The sequence below is a fragment of the Vicugna pacos genome, chromosome 16 (assembly GCF_048564905.1).
Source record: "Vicugna pacos chromosome 16, VicPac4, whole genome shotgun sequence".
Lineage (NCBI taxonomy): Eukaryota > Metazoa > Chordata > Mammalia > Artiodactyla > Camelidae > Vicugna > Vicugna pacos.
In genome coordinates, this window is record NC_133002.1 from 61,409,919 (window position 1) to 61,429,404 (window position 19,486).

The 19,486-nt window shown below is 55.3% G+C and overlaps 1 protein-coding gene across 2 annotated transcripts in view; it reads left to right on the forward strand.

Annotated features, from left to right (window-relative positions):
• The window catches only part of RNF213 (ring finger protein 213), a 104,357-nt gene extending 86,214 nt beyond the window's left edge, over positions 1 to 18,143 (forward strand). For both annotated transcript variants that reach the window (XM_072939788.1, XM_072939789.1), the window contains exons 51-68: positions 669 to 779; positions 1,547 to 1,786; positions 2,111 to 2,192; positions 2,953 to 2,987; positions 4,263 to 4,357; positions 6,115 to 6,274; positions 6,839 to 7,007; positions 8,364 to 8,455; positions 9,003 to 9,251; positions 10,335 to 10,467; positions 10,928 to 11,011; positions 11,364 to 11,544; positions 11,826 to 12,027; positions 13,124 to 13,201; positions 13,998 to 14,192; positions 14,581 to 14,670; positions 14,780 to 14,958; positions 16,235 to 18,143. In XM_072939788.1, coding sequence (XP_072795889.1) covers positions 669 to 779; positions 1,547 to 1,786; positions 2,111 to 2,192; positions 2,953 to 2,987; positions 4,263 to 4,357; positions 6,115 to 6,274; positions 6,839 to 7,007; positions 8,364 to 8,455; positions 9,003 to 9,251; positions 10,335 to 10,467; positions 10,928 to 11,011; positions 11,364 to 11,544; positions 11,826 to 12,027; positions 13,124 to 13,201; positions 13,998 to 14,192; positions 14,581 to 14,670; positions 14,780 to 14,958; positions 16,235 to 16,391 — 2,532 coding nt within the window. In that variant the 3' untranslated portion in view covers positions 16,392 to 18,143. The remainder of the gene's footprint in view (positions 1 to 668; positions 780 to 1,546; positions 1,787 to 2,110; positions 2,193 to 2,952; positions 2,988 to 4,262; positions 4,358 to 6,114; positions 6,275 to 6,838; positions 7,008 to 8,363; positions 8,456 to 9,002; positions 9,252 to 10,334; positions 10,468 to 10,927; positions 11,012 to 11,363; positions 11,545 to 11,825; positions 12,028 to 13,123; positions 13,202 to 13,997; positions 14,193 to 14,580; positions 14,671 to 14,779; positions 14,959 to 16,234) is intronic.
• The last annotated feature ends 1,343 nt before the right edge of the window (positions 18,144 to 19,486 follow it).

Consider the following 19,486-nt stretch of genomic DNA (forward strand, 5'->3'; position numbering starts at 1 on the left):
TGCCCGGGGCTGGCGGGCTCACCGGGCAAACAGAGCAGCAGCAGTCGACTCCGGTTACTGGCCCACCGAGGCCACCAGCCGCTCCCTCCTGACTTGTCTATGTCTGCTGCCTCCTTTGAGACCCTGCTGAAAAACCACTTCCTCCACGATCTCCCTGCTGTGAGACGTGCTGGCCCAGAAGACGAAATTCGCACCTGTGTAGATTCTAATTCCCTGTGGACTTAGGCATGTGTTTATCGTAACAAAGACGCAGGGCTTTAGAATCCCATCTCTTCCGTTGTTCTGGCCTTGTCTCCTCTGTGAGTCCTTGTTTGCCCTGGCACTTTGCCGGGAGAAGAGGACGTTAATGTCTTGCCTCCGCTCAGGGGAGGTCCCCAGAACCAGTGACGTGGTCAGAAAGAGAGCAGGTGGTGGTCTCTTACTTCTGTCGTAAGCTATCTGATGCATGTGAGTCGGGTTTAATATGAGAATGTTTATGAACAGCTGTTTGCCAGAAGAGGCCCTGGAGGTGCAGGTCCCGGGTGTCCGGGGCCTTGGGGAGGGCTCCCTCACCCTCCACGGCCTGAGGGCTGAGCTCCGTCCACAGTCACCTGCGAAGCACAGGGACTCTGGCCCTGAGCTGGGTCTGTGTGATTTGTAAGTCTCGCCGGCTGTCCTTGCTTTTCCAGGCCTGCAGGACCTCCACACCGCAGCGGGCCGTGCACTTGCTGTTAGCGCTTTTTAGAGAGGTCACGACTTTGTACAGATCCCGAAATCCGAACCTCCATCCTAAGCCACAGGTGAGTTTCAACCTTCGGGGCTGTGTTCATGGCCTCATTATTTGAAGGGACTTTTTTTTTTTTTACACTTCAGTGACTTTTAAAGAAAATACACAAAGTTGCACAAAATCACCACAGTCCAGTTTCAGGGTATTTCTGTCATTTCAAGGCCATTTGCAATCAGTCACTCCTTCCCACCTTTAGCCCCAGGCAGGGACTTTTTTGAATAGAAGTAAAAATCACAGACATAAATTTTGCCTGTAATTCTTTACATCTGGGATGGGGGTTCTCAACCTTCTTAAGTGGAGGAACTCTGTTTCACCCAGAACTTTGAGAAGTACTTAAAGACCTTAAAACTGAGGTCAAGAACGTAAGAGAATGTTTACCCAGGAAGGGAGGCTGCAGCCCAGGGGTGGAGCCCGGGCCTGGCAGGCACGAGGGCCTGTGTTCAGTGCCTACTGCTCCCTCTAGACATTAATACATAAATAAATCTACATCCCCCCAAATTAAATACATACATAAAAATGTTTAAAAAGATAATGTTTCCCAAAATAGAATGATCAAAATTAGTGCTTGGGTATGTGTGGTTTCTGGGTCTGTAGGGGAGAGTTCTCTGGATGCGTTCCCTGCAAACGGTGATCAATTAACCATTTTAACCTTGATACGTGATAGGTATTTGGTGTCAAAATGTATGACTAACTCAAGAGCAAACCTTCGCTTTTCTTTTGATAGTCACATAGTGTTCTTCTCTGATGTATTTTAATGTGAAAAACCCTTCTTCCTGCCAGCAATGTGAGGCTGTGAACAAAGTCATCGAGGAGAGCAAGGCCCTGCCTCCTGACGTCAGACGGTTTGCAACGCTGCTCGTGACCAATGGTCTGCCCCTGCTGAGGACAGGTCCCTGGGACAGCAGCCTGGAAGGGACGGTGACAGAAATGGCTATTCATGTTGCAGTCATCCTTCTTTGTGGACACAACAGAGTGTTGGAACCCCTGAAGAACCTGGCCTTCTCCCCAGAAAACATGGCGGTAAGACTGGGCTAAGGTTGCATCCACGTTCGCAGGAAACGCTTTAGAGACCCAGCGGGCACCTTGCAAACTGTTAAACCTGTGTATCTCCTAGACCCTCCGTCCGCCTGTCTCACTCGACCCTTTAGTCCACAGCAATGGTGAGCGGCTTGCCTTGTCCTTTGTTACTTTGTAGAGAGCTGTTCCGTGTTCTCCACAGAGAGATTTTGAGGTGAAGATGAAAGAAACTCAAGGTCCCCTTAGTCGACGCCCCTTGTTGAGCAGGGACACCCAGTCGACATGCTCACTTGGCTACAGCCAGCTCTGCTGTTTTTGGCTTTTCAGAATGCCTTTCTTCCAGCGATGCCGGAAGACTTGCTGGCTCAAGCTAAGAATTGGATACGGCAGGAAGGAGTCCAGTGGTACAGTAAGTGTTGCTCTGAGGTGGAACCCCACTCCTCTGGGCTTTGAGGGCACCCTGAAACCACAGGAGACGCCGTCTCGGGCCGCCCCCTCCTGCCCTGGGTGCCTTTGCAGGAGGCGAACGGCTCGCAGGAGCCGCTGCTCTGCTGACTGTGGACGAGCCATGTCGTTTCTGTTCTTGGTCACAGGAAAGGGTCCTGCAGGATGCACTTCTGTCCCTGGAACATGCCATCGGGGGAGAAGGGGGCACTAGTGACCACAGCAGGAGCTCAGTCTAGGGCCAGCTTGCAAGATAGCAAAGGTTGTGTCCCAAAGATCGTTCTTTCAGAAATGCAGAGCTGAAGGATAGAACAACATAAGCTGTGACGTTCTGTGAATTGTGCTGTGGCCTTGAGTAATAAAAATCACCTTTGAAGACCAGTTTTTAAAGTTGTTATAAAACCTGCTCAGAGCAAAAGCGAACAAAACCTGCAGAGAATAGACGGAAAGGTGTAAACTGCTCCCCTCCCGGCCTCCACGGCCACCCCCGGTGTGAGCCTGCGGCCTCATTGCTCTCTGTGAAATTAGACTCAGAGACACTTTCTGCTGACGCCAGTGGAGCTGCGGGTCTGTGTCAAATAGCTAATGAGAAAACTAGCAAAGTGCAGGGTTTTGGGAACGTGCTTGGAGCTTCGAGTCCGTGTCGCCTTTTGGTCTGGCCAGAGAGGAGGGACTTCGTGTCCCCTCTTACCCTCACCAGCCAACGTGTCCTGTTCTTCCCGCAGCATGTCCCAACGGCCACGCCTGTGCTGTGGGGGAGGTGAGTGTGGGGATTTGGGGGCAGGATCTTCGCGGGGCTTCAAGATGTGTGTTCCTCTGGGTCTGAGGAGACGGGGCTGTGGAACAGGAATGTATGGAGGGTCTGGACCTTTTGGGGAGAACCTCAGACTCATCTTGAAGGCTGTTCTAGGTATTTCAACTATACATTCAAGTGGCGCCAAGGGTTTCCAGCCAGGGTCTCTCAAGCTCAGCACCGTGGACATAATGCCTTCTTGAGGGGCTGGCCTGGGTGTCGTTGCGGGTTTAGAGGCCTTCCTGGCCTCAACTCACCAGATGGCCATAGCACCTGCTCTCTTCCCCAGTACGACAAACGAAACCATCTCCAGACATTGCCCAAGGTCCCCTGGGAGGCAAAACTGCTGCAGGACAGGAGCCCCTGCCGGCCCTCCTTCCTGGCCACTGCAGCTCAGGGTCAGGGATGCAGGGCTTCCCGAGGTGACAGAGTGCTGGCTAGACCGTAGGTTGGATTCCTCACCCCCAGAGAAGATAGGGTCCAGACACCGAAGGCTAGGAAAGCGAGACACCTGGCTTGTTCACATCTGAATCCCAGAGCCTCTGGCCAGGGCCCGTGTAGCGTGGTCCGTTCGCGCTCAGAACAGGCTGAGTGAAAACACATGAATGTTATTTACTACAGTAATTAAGAGGCGTGGGGGACAAACCTGGCGTGTGCCCTGTGCTCCACCCTCTGAGCACCACTCTCTTCCTTGTCCATGAGACGGGAGTGAGATAGATTCTTCCCAAGACCTCTCCCTGGACCTGAAACTCTGTGGTCCGGAAACTGAGACGGGTTTGGTCAGTGATAGACCGTAATTCAGTGTATATAGTAGCGCACAATTTGATTTTTTGAAAAATGGAAATTTGGAAGCAGTAAGTCGTATGATTACATTTTTTTAAGTAAAACAAAGTCCAAGTGGTATTAAGGAAAGCAGTTGGAAGCCTCCGTAGTGTTCCTGGTGGTCAACAGTGAGGCACGGAGCCAGGTGTGACGGGCAGGGAACGGAAGACCACGCTGAATGTGGGGAAGGGGGACTGAGCTTTATATACTTGTAATGTGTCTATTTGGGAATTAAACTGTCTTTTCCATTTAAAAAAAAAATTCTGAAATTGCCCACATACAGCGCAGTGGGCGCGGAGCGCCCGCGCTGCCTCCCTGGCTCCCGCGGCCCCGCTTGGCGTGGCAGGCACTAGCTGGGGGGCGGCGCGCCTGCGCGGAGGCGCCTGCCAGGCTGAGCAGGGCCGTCTGTGTCCGTCCTAGTGCGGCTTGCCGATGGAGCAGAGCTTCTGTGTCGACTGCGGTGTTCTCATCGGAGGGATAAATCACACAGCGCAGGCTGGATTTCACAAGATCCAGTATGTAAAATTCCATTCCTTTCTGGGTCTTCAAACCCTGGGCTTTGGGGCTGTTTCTTGTCCAGCTGAGGATTCAGCACCGAGGACAGCACCGGGGACCGCACGTCTGGACCTGAGTCCTGTGGGATGTCGGCGTCGGGGTCCCTGCCGTCACCCGGGAACGAGCAGGTTGTGATCTGCCGTTGGCTAGCTGGGCTGTTGATGCAGAGCAGACCACACATTAATACTTATTAATGTTAATACGTACGTGAATTCCAGTGTCTTCTGTCTGAACCTGGGGCACGACCCCTGTAGAAATATGCTTGAGGTGGGAGCTCAGCGGCAGAGCGCATGCTGCATGCACGAGGTCCTGGGTTCAGTCCCCAGCACCTCCATAATAAATAAAGAAACCTAATTTGCCCCCTGCAATTAAAAAGTAAAAAAATAAAAACATTTAAAAAGAGAAATATGCTCGACACAAACAGGTGATCAGATTCAGACGGACATTTAAGTCTGCCCCTTGTAAACGCTTAGCTTCCTGTTTTTAAGAGGAGATACAGTCAGCCTTATCAGGGACTTCAGAAGCCAGCTAAAACTCAGCTCATAACTCCACACTTGCTCGTGAGCCGAGTGTGGCTACAGCAGCTCCGTGAAGTGTGGGAGGCAGGGCCTCTCTATGGTCCTCCCATCTTCTGGCTATTTCGAGGATGTCGCAGTTTGAAACATTCTAACCTGTTACCTCCATAAACTGTTACAGTGTTCCGGGATCTCCACTATCTTTGCAGCTGAGCGTGCTGTCGCACTGCACCTCCTGTCTGGGTGTGACACCAAATCCCCTGCTGGAGCTTGGGTCCCAGGGTTTGATTTGGGACAGTGCGAGCGGTGTGTGCAGCCCCCATGTTGGTGTCCACTGTCCCCAACCCTGGCTGACCTCCGCCTGCCTGCTCCTCTCCCCACGCTGACTCTGGAAGAAACAGGTCCAGGAGCAGCACAAACAGCCAGGACTTTTAAGCTTTCATATTATTTTATTTATTTTTTGTTACAGTAGAGATGAGGTACAGTATTACGTAAGTTTAGGTGTACAGCAAAGTGACGCACAGGTTTAATGCTTATTCTCCACTTCATTACTGTAAAACATTGGCTGTGCTCCCTGTGCTGGACAGTGTGTCCTTGTGGCTTATTTTATACATAATAGTTTGCGCCTCTTAACCCCCTGCCCCCGTATTGCCCCCTCCCCACTGGTCACCAGCAGTTTCACAAACAGGCACTTTACACAGAGGATGTTATGGGCTTTGGGTCAGCCCAAAAGGTCAGTCAGTAAGGAAAAAGAACGTAGAGAACAAACTTACGGCTACTCGGCGGGAAAGGGGTGGGAAAGGATGAACCGGGAGTCTGAGATTTGCAGCACTGACGACTTTATATAAAACAGACAACGACAGGTTTACACTGCAGAGCACAGGAGCAATATTAGTGTCTTGTCGAGACCCATGATGAGAGAGAATGTGAAAACAAGTACTCGTGTGTGTGTGTGTGTGACTGAAACACGGTGCTGTGCCCCGGAAACCGACACAGCACTGTGACTGACTGTCCTTCAACAGCAAGAAAGGAAAGGGCTCTTAGGAAAGCGGTCTGGGCTTAGTCGAGTAAGTAACTTTTGACATCGTTTTCTTCAAAAGTGTAAACCCGGTCCCAGGTCCTAAGAATCCGAAGTGTGCCCCTTGAGCAGAGGGGCAGTGGCCATCCTCAGCCTTCACCCTGTCTTCTCTCGTCCTTTCCAGAAACAACAGGGACAGAACTCAGACTGGCCACGTGCTGGGGAGCCCGCCACCCAGAGGCGTGGCCGTGGTGTCTGACCGAGCGCTGTCTCCGGTAGTCTTCCTTCTCATCCGGCTACTCTTGCATTTGGCCATGCTTGTGGGAGCCTCCCGCAACCCCCAGGTACAGCATTGTGCTGCCCGACTGCGAATTTAGTTCCTACGGTAGTTTATGCACAGTGAGTCCTTGCATTTTGAATATGTCACTGTTACCTAATCCACAGTGTAGCACAAAGTTCACGGGTCCTAAAACTTCCCACTGTGGCCTGTCTATGGTGGGGCGGGGGACCGCCCATCCCGTCATGTAAAGTCCGTTATTAATGGGCAGCTCTGGTCTCCAGTCTGCACTTGGGCGTGCAGAGGCTGAAGTACCGTCACGGCAGCCGTGTCTGTGCAGCGCACCATGTGTCCCCTTCGTTAATGAGCCGTGAGGGCACAGGGTCAGGCTTTGGAAGTTCTGTGTTTCATGCTGATGGTCCAGAAGGCAGTCGTTTTCAGACCGCCGTCACTTCCTCTCCTTCTGTCGCCTCTGCTTGTCTGAATCCTGCCGACATCCCTCGGTGAACGGCGTGTTTAGAAACTGTGCTCTGGCTCGGGGCTGGTTCTTCACCCCTCCTGACTGCTCCCGCACTCACCGTCTCCTCTGCAAACAAGATCTCGCGTGACACCTTGTCGCCTCGCCCCACAGGCTCTGAGGAACATCATCAAGCCTCCGGTGGAGGATCCCGCGGAGTTTCTGCAGCAGCATATCCAGCGGGACCTGGAGCAGCTCATAAAGACGCTGGGAAAGAGCGCGGACGACGCCACCAGTGTGGTGCACCTGGTCCTGTGCAGCCTCCTCAGGGAGCCGCACCAGGGTGAGGACACGCGGCGCGGGCGGTGCTGGGTGCGGGTGGCGGGCGGCGCGGGGCGCAGCTGCAGGGAAAGCAGAGATGGGGGGAGCAGCAAGACGCGCACCTGCCGGCGGGCGGTGGGGGACGGCCCACCTTTCCATTCTCCCGCTGCTGGGTTTGCTCCCCGTGTTAAATGCGCATGTGCCGGGGAGGCTTTGCAGTTTTAGAAGTCAGCCTTGGACGCAGCTCACCCACCGTCTGGGGAGCGCGCAGCGCCCAGCACAGGCGCGTGTGTTAGAGAAACGCTGCCACCAAAGCCCCTGATGTTTGACCGTTGCTTGGAGCTTGTTCTCTTCCACGCCTGTCCCACTGGAAGTTGGGGGAGGGGCGGCGCAGCATCTACTTTTCCTAAAAAAGCCCTGCGGGCTGGGCTGACTTCGTATGTTTACACGTCCACAGTCTGTCACATGGAAAAGGGGGCTACCCACGATTACGTCCCCTGGACTCATTTTTCTGTTCTAAAATTTTAAATTCATGCAGAAAGAGAAGGTCTGTAAGGCAAGTTAGTAGGTTTATTTCTTTTTTTCAGGTTTAAAAAAAAATTGGGGGGGAGGTAATTAAGTTTATTATTTTATTTTTTTGACAGACAAACTGGGGATTGAACCCAGGACCTCATGTTTGCTAAGCACGTGCCTTACAGCGGGGCTATACTCTCCCCACAGGAGGTTTATTTCTGAGTGGCAGAATTTAAAACAGCTTTATCTTCTTTTTGCTTATCTGCAAAAATCTTTTAAAATTTCCTCTGTAATGACAATGTCATTTAAAATAATAGCAGCGATAAAGCGTTCTGCCCCGTGACAAGGAAACCCATCCCTGTGTCAGGTGTTTCTCTGCCAGAAGCCAACATCAGTGTATACTTCCTATTTAGCAAAACCTGGCTGTATTTCAAGCCTCTCATTCTGGTGTGGTTTCAGCTACGTAAGCACACTCCATACCCTGCCGACAAGGTGGCCGGGTTCTAGAAGCAGGCTGACCATTTCCACGGGCTTCCGCGGGGCCCCACCTCTGTCCGCGAGCCGGGGGCAGTGGCTGAGACGGTCGCCAACAGCCTGGCTTCTGTATTTTGCCCCTGGGCTGCTTCTGATTTAAAGTAATGTCCTTCTAGTAATTTTGTTCAGGACCGTAAGATGACAGCTACGCGGGTTAGAGCTCTTAGAGTTCAAAGCACCTTCACAAAGGGTGATGCTCAGGTCGACGCAGGAAGGTACAGCCACCCTCCCCCACAAATAGGAGCATCGTTTCAGTTCACGCTGTATTCACTGTGCGTGTAGACTGCTGTTTTTTTCCCTCCTTGAGTAACCCACACATTTTCCTTCGTAGGACATTTAAATTTTGATGCAATATTGTCAACCAAAGAAAGGAGGAACTGCTGGGAGAAGGCAGCCGAGGCCGTCATTCTGCCTGAACTGGAGGTGAGAGCTGCATGGTTACGGCCTCGGGCTGCTTCGTCTGGGACCGTGCGGGCGGCGTCCCGGGCCTCTGCCGGGTGCTTGGGCCACTGCCCCTTCTGGAGACGTCCCTTAGTGCGGCCGTCCGCTGGGCCACAGATTTAGGTCTTCTCTGCCTGGCCACCCCACCCTCCTGTTGACCCCCCGTCCTCTCCCCTTGTGGGGCTGGTCAGGGTGGCAGGCTGAAGAATTACTGGGAATCCAGAGAGTCTGGGCAGTATTTACAGCAGGACGTGAGAGCAGGGGGCAGAGACGTAACGTCTCCGTCAGAGGAAGCCCGTCAGAAGGCAGAAGTCAGCGAGGAAACGGTGGTGATGAGATGTCGGTCTCTGGGACTCATTCTGTCTGGGGAGACAAACACATACAGGAACATGTACATTATAACAAACGATAGCAAACGTGAATGTTTGATCACGGGGCCCCCGAATCCACCCCCTGCTGAGGGCACGCAGTGCCCCGCCTGTTTGCTGTAGCTTCTCACGTCCAGAGCCCACGTCGCTTTCCTCCCCAGCGTCTGGACCAGACCCTCTTGGCAGTGAACACGCGCATCAGCCGAGACGAGCGCATCAGTTCCAACCCTGTGGCCAAGATCGTGTACGGTGACCCGGCGGCCTTCCTGCCCCACCTGCCCCAGAGCGCGGTTCACTGCTCTAGGATGTGGAGCTGCCGGAGCAGGGTCACCGTCGAGTACCTGCAGCACGTCGTGGAGCAGAAGAACGGCAAGGAGACAGTGCCTGTCCTCTGGAGGTTCCTGCAAAAGGTGAGGCTGCTTCGCCGAGACCGCCACCCACATGTCCCCGGGGGCCTGAAGGACCCACTCTTGCTCAGTCTCACCAGTCCTGGGGATGGGGCAGCCAGCAGACTGCTGCATCCGATTGTGGAACGGCGTGTCTGTGGCAGACGACTCGGGTAGAGCAGAGATCTCCAAGCACATCAGTCCGTATGAGCCTCCGACGAAACGCACACTTGAGCTGGGATAAGCGGGAATCCGGAAAGAATCCAAGGGCCAGGAGGGCGTCCCCTAGTCACTCCGCAGGGAAGGACAGGCTGGAACGCTTTCCTGGCTCTGTCTGTTCATCCTCATCCCCGAAGTGCCTGGAGCGGCCAGTCACCAAGGAGTGTCTGTTCAGTGAAAGAACAGTTCACTGTCTGTTCAGACAGACAGAGGGTCTTCCCTGCTCCTGAGCCACTCGGAGCGCTCGTGGCGGTGAGACTGAAGGCAGGGAGGAGTGCGGTGTGCGTCGCATCCTTTAGAACCGGAATTCCACGTGGTTCCTGACATTAATCTGGTCCAGCTTCTCTTTCCTACAATAGGTTTTCTAATCATTTCCCCCACGGGCCAGTGTTTGCAGTCTAGCCAGAAGTAAGATGATTCAGAAATTCCTGTGGGTCAGCGAAGGGAAATGAATTTGCGGTAGGGAGGCCGTTGGGTCAGTCCTGTGACCTCTCACCGACGCGCACAGAACTGTACCGAGCCCTGCCAGCCGCGCGGCCTCCTGCTCCGAGCAGCCGCTCCATCCCCACCCGCCGCCGGGCCCCAGGGGCTGCTTTCTTTCATCAGCTCTTGGCAGACACATCTGTTGTGTCAGCCCCGCGGTTCACTCCCCAAGCCCCAGCGTGCAGAACGCGGGCCAGCACGCTGCGCGCGGTTGCTAGGCACTTGTTGGAAGAACCGTGTGGCCTTTTCCCCCTTCTCGAGTTCCACCACGTGTCACCACGTAAAACGGCACGTTGACCAGAGTGAAGTACGAACACACGTGCTGAGCCAGCCCCGGAGTCTGCTTCCCCAACATCGCTTTCTGGGTAAACTATGAAGCGTTCCTCGTGGTCTCCCCTTTTCTAGGAAGCAGAACTGAGACTGGTGAAGTTCCTGCCTGAGATTCTGGCCCTGCAGAGGAACCTAGTGAAACGGTTCCAGAACGTTTCCGAGGTTGAATTCAAGTCCATCAGAAGCTTCGTTAGCAGCCACAGCTCAGGTAGGACTCTGACGGGGTCAGGGCGGTACGTGTCGTGGTTCCAGCGTGAGGGCTCTGGTTCAGGGCTGGTGGGCGCCCTGTACCCCAAGCTTGTAGCACTAAATCAAACCTGTGAGTCCCCGGGACACATTAGAAGACTTTGCTGCAGCTGACACGCTCTCTCTGGCTCCTCAAAGTCAGCTTTAGTTGAAACTGCGTTTAGAACCTGTCAGTGATGCTGGGAAAGTGCAGGGTGGAGGTCCTTCTAAGGAGCGGGTTGCTCCCTTGGTGTCACCCCAGGGCTGGTGTTACCCCGGGGCCGGTGTCACCCCGGGGCCGGTGTCATCCCGGGGTCGGTGTCACCCCAGGGCCGGTGTCATTCCGGGGCCGGTGTCACCCCAGGGCCAGTGTTATCCCGGGGTGGGTGTTACCCCGGAGCCAGTGTTACTAGGGGGCCCTCACCATGCGTCTTGTCTGACAGATGGGCTGAGGGTGTTATTGCTGAAGAGAATCACTGCCTTTCTGTCGACATGGAACAAACTGAGGAGATCGCTGGAGACCAACGGTAAGTGTCAGCCCCCCCGCCCCCAGCATTCCGGGGCAGCCCGTCCGCAGCCTCTCCTGTCCGGCCAGCTCTGCCTGTCCCGCGACTGCTGCTGCCTGGCCGTGTGCGTGTAGCCCCAACCCTGCAGACTCCTGGCACAGGTGTCTGGGATGAGTGAAGTATCGGGGAAAGCACACCCTCAGTCTCCCTGAATCTACAAATCAGAAAGGAGCTGAGAACATTTGAAACTCGCCCACATGTACAAGAGACGGGGTGGGGCGGCTCAGAGCACCCCAGTTCCAGCCCTGCTCTGTGGGGGTGGCTCCCCCCCGAGGCGGGGCAGCAGCAGCCGGAGACGCGTGTCTGTCTGCAGGTGAGATCAAGCTCCCTAAGGACTACTGCGCGTCCGATCTGGACCTGGACGCGGACTTCGAAGTCGTTCTGCCACGTCGCCGGGGCCGGGGCCTCTGTGCCACCGCCTTGGTCAGCTACTTGATTAACCTGCACAACGAAATGGTCTACGCGATGGAGAAGTTCTCCAAGGAAGACAGCAGGTGGGTGCGCAGGCCCGTGGCGGGGGCCCTGTCCGCCCAGGAAGTCGTTCCGAGGCAGCACAAGCAGGGAAGCAGGGTCCCCAGGCCCGGGGGCAGCGAGCCGGGCTTCAGGTCCCCCTGGACAGATGCCCTCGGCCACGTTCACGAGCGTCACGGGTTCACGTATCCCTTCACCTGAGCAGCCGGCAGCAGCGTCACACGGGGGCTGGCTCCATGTCGCTGGGCCACACGCACCTGACTAGGGGCTGAGTGCTGTCTGTCTGTCTGTCTGTCTGTTCCAGCTACTCTGTCGATGCCTCCGAGGTCACCGACCTGCACGTCATCAGCTACGACGTGGAGCAGGACCTGACCCCGCTGATCCTCTCCAACTGCCAGTACCATGTGCAGGAGGGTGGGGAGACCTTGCAGGAGTTCGACCTGGAGAAGATCCAGCGCCAGGTCACCAGCCGCTTCCTCCAGGGCAAGCCCCGGCTGACCCTCAGGGTGAGGCTGAACCGCTGCTGTTTGTGTGGTCGGTGCATCTGTTTGCAGGTTTCCCCGAGGGTGGCTTTGATCACAGCGGTTTCAAAGTGAGGAGGGACCACCTGGACCCTTGGTCCACAGCCCCGATGCCGTCTGGGCTGACAGCCCCAGGGCTGTCTCTACCCCTGGACCCACCCCCAGTACCCGAAGGGTGTTTGCGTGTCTGATGGGCTCGGCGTCCGATTCTCTGCCACGGTTAATGGCACCGCCAACCACCCACGAGAAACCGCATTATTTTCCCCCTTCCCTGTAGTCTCCACACATGCCCTGTTGTCCACACCGTCAGGCGCCCCGTTTAACTCCCAGGGCCCCCTGCTCAAGTTCCAAGCAACTGTCCTGAAGTTGCGCCACCGCGGTGGCTCCCACCCGGCCCCGCCTCCAAATCTCTGACATCCAGACCTGCTGCCCATCACCCTGTCGGACCCCCCGATGCGCAGCCCACTGCTCGTGGAAAAAGCCTACACTTTGTCTGGCACAGAAGGCCCTGTGGCCTGTCCCGGCCCTGCCTCTGGCCACCTCCCCATAGTGAATCCCGCGGTCTCTCACACGGGGTCACCCGAACGCACCACGCAGGGCCACATGTGTTCTTTACCTGGGCCGCACTGGCTCCTCCCAGGCCCAGTCCCGGGCTGGTCCGTGGGTGTGCTTCTGCGCCTTCCCTGCCCACAGTGAGGCTGTGAACTGCTGGAGCCCAAGGCTGGTGTGGACACACTCTGCTTCCCCTGTTGTCAGCAGGGTGTCCCTTGGTCCTGCTCTGTGCTCAGCGCACCAGTGGGACATCCTCACTTCCTGCTCCCCCGGCAGGCCGCGGGCGACAGTATTCCGCGTGACTACCTGCTGGGCCACTGAGGCCAGGCTGTGTTCCTCGTGCCATCGTTTCCACAGATTGTGGGTTAGACACAGACCACAAGTCACGTGGGGACAGAGCGGCCTGCTTTGCCTGGTGATGCACCGAGTAGCTGGGACTGCAGTTGAGTCTCTGCTCAGGCATGTGTTTGTCATCAGGTGGACACCTCCAGTGTGGGCTCCGTCCAGAGATGTTTCTTTCTCTTTCCAGGGAATACCCACGCTGGTGTGCAGACGGGACTGGAACTACGAACACCTCTTTGTGGACATCCAGAACAAGATCCCGCAGGTGATGGCGATCAGCCTTGTCAGTGCGCACGCATGTGTCTCAGAGTGTTTGGGCTGTGCCACCCTCCCTCTAGCCGTTTGTCGAGAACACCAAAGAGTTTCAGGGCCTCCTATGTTCCCCGAGCCCAGCACACCTTCCAAAGGGCAGGCTGGCACAAGTGTTCTCGTGGAGGATAAACACATGGGAACCTTGCGGTGGCAGCTATTTAGCGACGGTGTCATGGCTGTCACGCTGGTGCAGAACGTCCAGCACCTGTTCCTGCGTTTCTGGTTTGCCGGCATTGGACGTGTGTGGGGGGTGTTGAGGTGTGATGTGTCTGTGTGTCGGCGTGGTTGTCCTCACAGCTTGTTCATTTTTTAATTGAAGTGTAGTCAGTTACAGTGTGTCAATTTCTGCACAATGTCCAGTCGTGCATGTACGTACATGCATTCGTTTTCACCTTCTTTTTCATTAAAGGTCAGACAGGATATCGAATAAAGTTTCCTGTGCTATATAGAAGTTTATTTTTTATCTATTTTTGTATATAGTGGTTATGATTTGCAAAGCTCAAACTCCCAGATTTATCCCTTCCTGCCCCCTTTCCCCCTCACACCTTGTCCTGAGGATTCAGTGAGTTCACATTTCTGTAAAACACCTGGACACTGTTGACCTTAGCAAGCACGCTGTGTTGACGGCTGTTGTTCCGAGAGCCAGACCCAACCCATGGCTTTGGCCGGCAGCAGGTGAGGGCTCTTATCAGGCAGTGGTGCGCGAGGGGCCCCAACCTTGGATCCCTGTCCTGCCTTCGACTTCCTAGGACCCCCTCCCCAACACCGTCCTCAGCAACATCCGAGGACAGCTGCAGTCCTACAGCGATGCCTGTGAGGCTCTGTCTGCCATAGAAGTCGCGCTGGGCTTCGTGAGCACGGCCGGCGGGGACCCCGACATGCACTTGAACGTGTATTTCCAAGACATGCTGCGGATGGGTGATCAGACCTCGCTGGTTTCCAAGGTGGGTCTCCTGCCTGGGAAGGAGACACTCCCCACTTCCTGCTGGGAATACCACCACCCAGGGAGCACCAATCTAGGCAGCCCCCCGAAAAGGAGGGGAGGCGAGGACACCCCTCCCCCAGCCAGTCGGCTGTGTAAACAAAACACACAGGCGGGAAGGGAGCAGTGTGCTCGGAATGTGAGGGTCTAGACAGCGGGGCCTCCAGCATGCGGAGGCCTCTGCCGGCCAGCTGCACACCCGGGCGGACCCCAGGTGCTGCGGGGACCGGGGCGGGGAGACGAGGCAGGAGTGAGTGGATGGGGCAGAGGGGGCCTTCCTGGTGAGGGAGACGGAATCCCTGCGGGGGCGCAGAAATGGCACCTCTTCAGGAATTCTGTTCCTCCTTCAGGCCTTAAACAGGTGCCAGCTGAAACACACCATCGCCCTCTGGCAGTTCCTCTCTGCCCACAAGTCTGAGCAACTGCTGCGACTGAGGAAGGTGGGTCCGTGCCGGGGAGCTGCCCGCCTGCCCCTGGGCCCCGGGGAGCCGCCCGCCCAGCCACCCCTCGCCAGACTCACCTGCGTCATTTGTTCTCAATTCTTTCCAGGAGCCATTCGGGGACCTCATCCCAAGGTACGGAGTCGCGCTCAGCCCCGAACATGCGAAGCTGCTCAGCACCTTCCTAAACCAGACTGGCCTGGATGCCTTCCTCCTGGAGCTTCACGAGATGATGGTCCTGAAGCTGAAGACCCCACAGGCGGCGGAGAGTTTCAGCCCTCAGTGGAGGTGCGGGCTGGGCCGGGCACACACCGGGCCTGCCGTCTCCCCGAGATCCCCACCCGCACAGAAGCCCTGCCCATCTTGCAGAGCTCGGTTTCCTGCTGTTTTATAAACCACAAAGGCACGGATTCCCGGGCGGGGGTATAGCTCAGCGGCAGAGCACGTGCTGAGCACGCACAGGTCCTGGGTTCAACCCAGTGCCACCACTCAAAGAAATAGGCCTAGTCTCCCCCACAATTAAAAAAGGTCACATATTCTCATTATGACAAGTGGACTTATTTTGTCAGCGAGACGTGAGTTTTGAATCTGGTAGGAAAGGCCACACCAGTGAGGAGTGCAGGGGAACACCCAGCCCTGGACATTGCCCATCTTTTGTAATTTTGCCGACCTGATGGCCCAGAGATGGTGCCCCAGTTTCCCTCGGGTTTCCCATCTGCTAGTGAGGCTGAAGGTGTCCATCAGCCGTCCGTGCGCCTCGCTCTGAGCTGCCTCTCCATGTCCTTTGATTATTTTTCCTTGGGGCTCTGTGTCTTTTTCTGAATTGTGAAAGTTACAGTTAGTCTTTTATCTCCCTGGTTGCAAATGCTGCATCTTCATTTCATGAAGCCAAATCTGACAGAACCTTCCTGAGAGGATCCTGTAGGGAAATACAGATAAGGGTCCCACAGTCATAAACCACTCTCCCGTGCGCTTCCCTCGCGCTTTTATAGTTGTATATGTCGCATTCGTTTTGTTAACCAGCTTGTTTTCACGTGTGGCCTGAGGGAGGGATTTAACTGCTGTTTTTGTAAATAGTTGCACTCCAGCTTTCGCCACCAGTACGCTTCAGAACTTCTCTTCCTCCGTTACGCTCTGAGGCCTCGTGCCTGCGCGTGTTTAGTCTTTGCACTTGTCGGTCTTTACGATCTGGACTTTGAGTGTAGGCAAAAGGATCCTTTCCTAGAGAACTTACGACCTTTACCAAAACAAATCATGAAACTGGAATTCAAGCTTTTTTCAAATAGGGGGGCTTCGTTTTCTGGAGAGCAGGTGTGCTGCTGTTACCAGACTGCCTAAGAGCACCTGAGCGCCCCTGATCCAGGCAAGCGCCATCCCGCAGGGCGGGGGGCGGCAGGTGTGCGCCGGAACCTCGAGCCCCAGATTCTAGCGCCGGCTCAGCGACTCCATGGGTGACGGACCTCACGCTGCTCCCAGCGTTTCTGGCCGCAGCGAGCACATCGGGTGTGCTGCCGGCCCGACGTGGGAGACTGTCTAACGCTGCCTCTTGTTGCTTGTTTTTCAGCCTGAGAGACACTCTGGTGAGCTACATGGAGACTAAAGACAGTGAGGTTCTTCTGCCCGACGTGGAGTCTCAGTTCCCAGAAGAGATCCTGCTGTCCAGCTGTGTCTCCGTGTGGAAAATGGCAGCCGAGCTGAAATGGAACCGACAAACAAGATAGGACAGCGTCCTGTCCCTGCAGGGACCAGGGCAGGGGAGCTCTCCCCTTCTCCCGGCAGGAGGGGCTCCATCCTGGGCGGTCACCTTTGCTGTTGGCGTAGCACTCAACTCAGGACCCGCTGGCTGCTTTCCGAGAGACAGGCCATTTCAGGAGCGTCGGTAAATTCAGAAACTAACTCATCACATTCTGAAGAGTGTTCACTGGGAGGCAAGAGCTAAAGATTACATGAAACTGGAATGAACCACCTTCCTCCATGTGCCAGGAGAGACCAAAACAGCCTCTCAGCTCCTGGGATAGGAGTGGTCTGTCCGAGACCTCCCAGCCTCTCAACGTGCCCGTGCCCGGTCCCCAGCGCCTAGTTCCTCAGAGTTCACCTAGTAGGGGGGACAGGAAGTGGGGTTAAGTGATTTTTGCCTTTTTTTTCCCTAATTTATTCTGCACTCACAGAAGAGTATCTGGCTTTCTTCTTACTTCCACTCCTTTAAATTCTGAGTGTTATACATACATTTCTAGGCTTCCAAGCCATGAAAAAGTGCCAGCCTCTTCTGGTCTCCCCCCCGTACGAGTCAGGGCATTCTGTGAGCGCCCAGGCCAAACCAGCCCGCCCTCACCAGCGCCCTACACAGGTCACTGCCAAGCGTCAAAGGCCCAGAAGCTTTCGTTCTGAGGAGTCAAGGGTGCCGTGGGTGTCCTAGTCTCCTCCTCTACAAAGTGAAAGGGCTGGATTGAAGGCCAGCTCTCCTTCCTGCTCTAGCAAATTCTACATGAAAGTTTATCAGTGTCACGTTGGACCAAGGACACGGTTCCGGCATTCTGCCGAATGCGCACGTGCGCTTGGTGTGCTCTGGACTCCCCCCGCTGCACAGCCCTCTGGTCCTTTCTTTGGGTCTCAACCAGGGCCTACAACCGAGACTCAGGGACAACACAAAGCCACTTAAGCTTCCAAGAAAGGAAAAAATAAAAAGAACAGTTAAGTCCCCGTGGCCTTGCACTGCACTTCTCCCTAAAAGGGTCCTGTCTGTTTTTCAGAATCTGCCTGCGTACTCGTGACCGCTCTGGACTAATGCCTGCCCCCAGGTAGCCCGGCACTGGGGCAGCGGTTGTTTACGAGCCAGCGGTGTCTTTCACACACACTTAGAGTCGACGACTCGATCAACTTGAAATCGGGCCCGTGGGGTGGTGGGAGCTACAGAAATAGAAGATGCCTGCCAGGGACACCCCGCGCCCCTGCGGCGCCCCTGGGGGAGCTGCAGGAGAAGCCAGGCTCCATTTTCATGATTTCCATTTCTCTTCAGCGTGTTTGACGAAGGGGTCCAGGATTTTATACAACAGCCACTTGCGTTTAGTAACCTATGATTACTGAGTCGTTCTATGCAAAGCCCCCCCCCCGCACTGGGTCGGCTTCCTGGATTTCCAGCTTCAGGGATGTGGGGGGAGGGGCTGCTTGCTCACTGCTTCAGCTTGCACTTGGCCCTCCTGTGACACCTCAGCGCTGACACGGAGCTGGCCAGGCTGCGAAGACCTCATTTGGGGGGAGGTTGAGGGGGTTGGGAGGCGCGGATTTTTTCCCCACTTTTATGGGTTTTGTTTTGTTTTTTTGGATAAAGATACTTTGCTTTGTATGTGGTGCTTTCAGAGCACTAACTGTCATTATGCAGCATTATCTTGTTTGTACAAAAATACACTGGCCTTGCCCAAGCAGATGTAAGTTTTATCATCATACCTGTTTTAATAAACTGAGTTTTGCTGCTACAGGATCGTCTCTGGGGAGGAGACTTCACCGAGGCTTTGGGGAACGGTTTCGTTTGTTTGTGAAAATGTCCTTGCAGGGGGTATCCATGAAGTGGAAGGTTCTGGACAGAAAACGTACAGTCCGGTTTAAAACATGACAGGGTAAACTTTTCCTCTGGAGAAGATGACAGCAGAGCTGAGGGCCCGGGGTGGAGTCTAACCTCCCGCCATCTCCAGGCTCAGGGCCAGAAGCTTAAGCCTGCGCCCCGGAAGGGCGTCCGCCCCTTCCGGCCTAACCTGGCTGTCCCGGGAGGTCACAGCCCTCCTGCTAAAGATGAGTAAGAGCTGACTGGCTGCCCGTGGGTTGGGCCGTGGGATGGAGAAAACAGCTCCTCAGCAAGAAGAGCTAGAGACACATGAACGAGAAACCGCAAGCTTCCAGCAGCCCCCTTCCATCTGAGTGGCAAAACACCGCTGTAGAGGAGAGCTGCATTTTCCCTTCCAAAAAGAAAAGGCTCCTGGAGAGAAACCCATGGTCTGGAACAGAGAAGAGATGCTGGTTCACAGTGGAGATGCATTCCCCGCCCCCGGCCATTCCCACAGTGTCCGAGTCAGGCCCACGGATCGTCCCCTCCTCAGCAGCTCCTCCCGGACCCGAGCCTCCCGTCCAGCCCCTCCTACAGCTCACGCTCCCTGGACGACGAGTGGACGCTTCCCTGCTGCAGTTCTTGCTTTAGGCCCGGGCGGAAGGTCACTAGGTTGGCGGTGGCTTAACCTGACGATCTTCCCAACTGACCCCGGTCTCCCCTTTAAGACCTTGCCCTGTGTGTCACTGGTGTGCCTCTCCTCAGCAGCTGTGGGGTTTCGCCGTCTGATAACCGAGACAGTCAGGAGCTAGTCCAGTTAGTCCTAGGCTCAGGCAATTCCAACCTGGAAACAAACTCCCAGGGATAAACAATCATCGTGAAAAAAGGGCCTCACTGGAGAGGTAAAGTGCCCCATGTACCGCCAACGGGCACCCCTCCAGCTCTGACTTCCTGTAAGGTCGCTGTGTCAGCTGGAAGCCGAGTAGCAGTTCCTCCAAGCCATGATCAGCATTTACATTGCTTTCTGCTCTGTCTAATCCCTCTGGTCACATTCAGTCCCGTTCTCAGGCATGATGAAGCCTGGTTCCAACTGGAAAAACCCCAGGAAAGGGCCTTCTCCCAAGAAAGCAAATGCTGACAAGACTCACACCTCATCAGACTGGAGTGTATTCTGGGGTAGCAGGATGCTGCTTCCTTGGGAGGAGCTGGAGTATTTCGGGAAGCCATCTGGGGCAAGAGCAAAGAGAAGCTGGAGGGGAAAGGGCCCAGCTGGAGCAG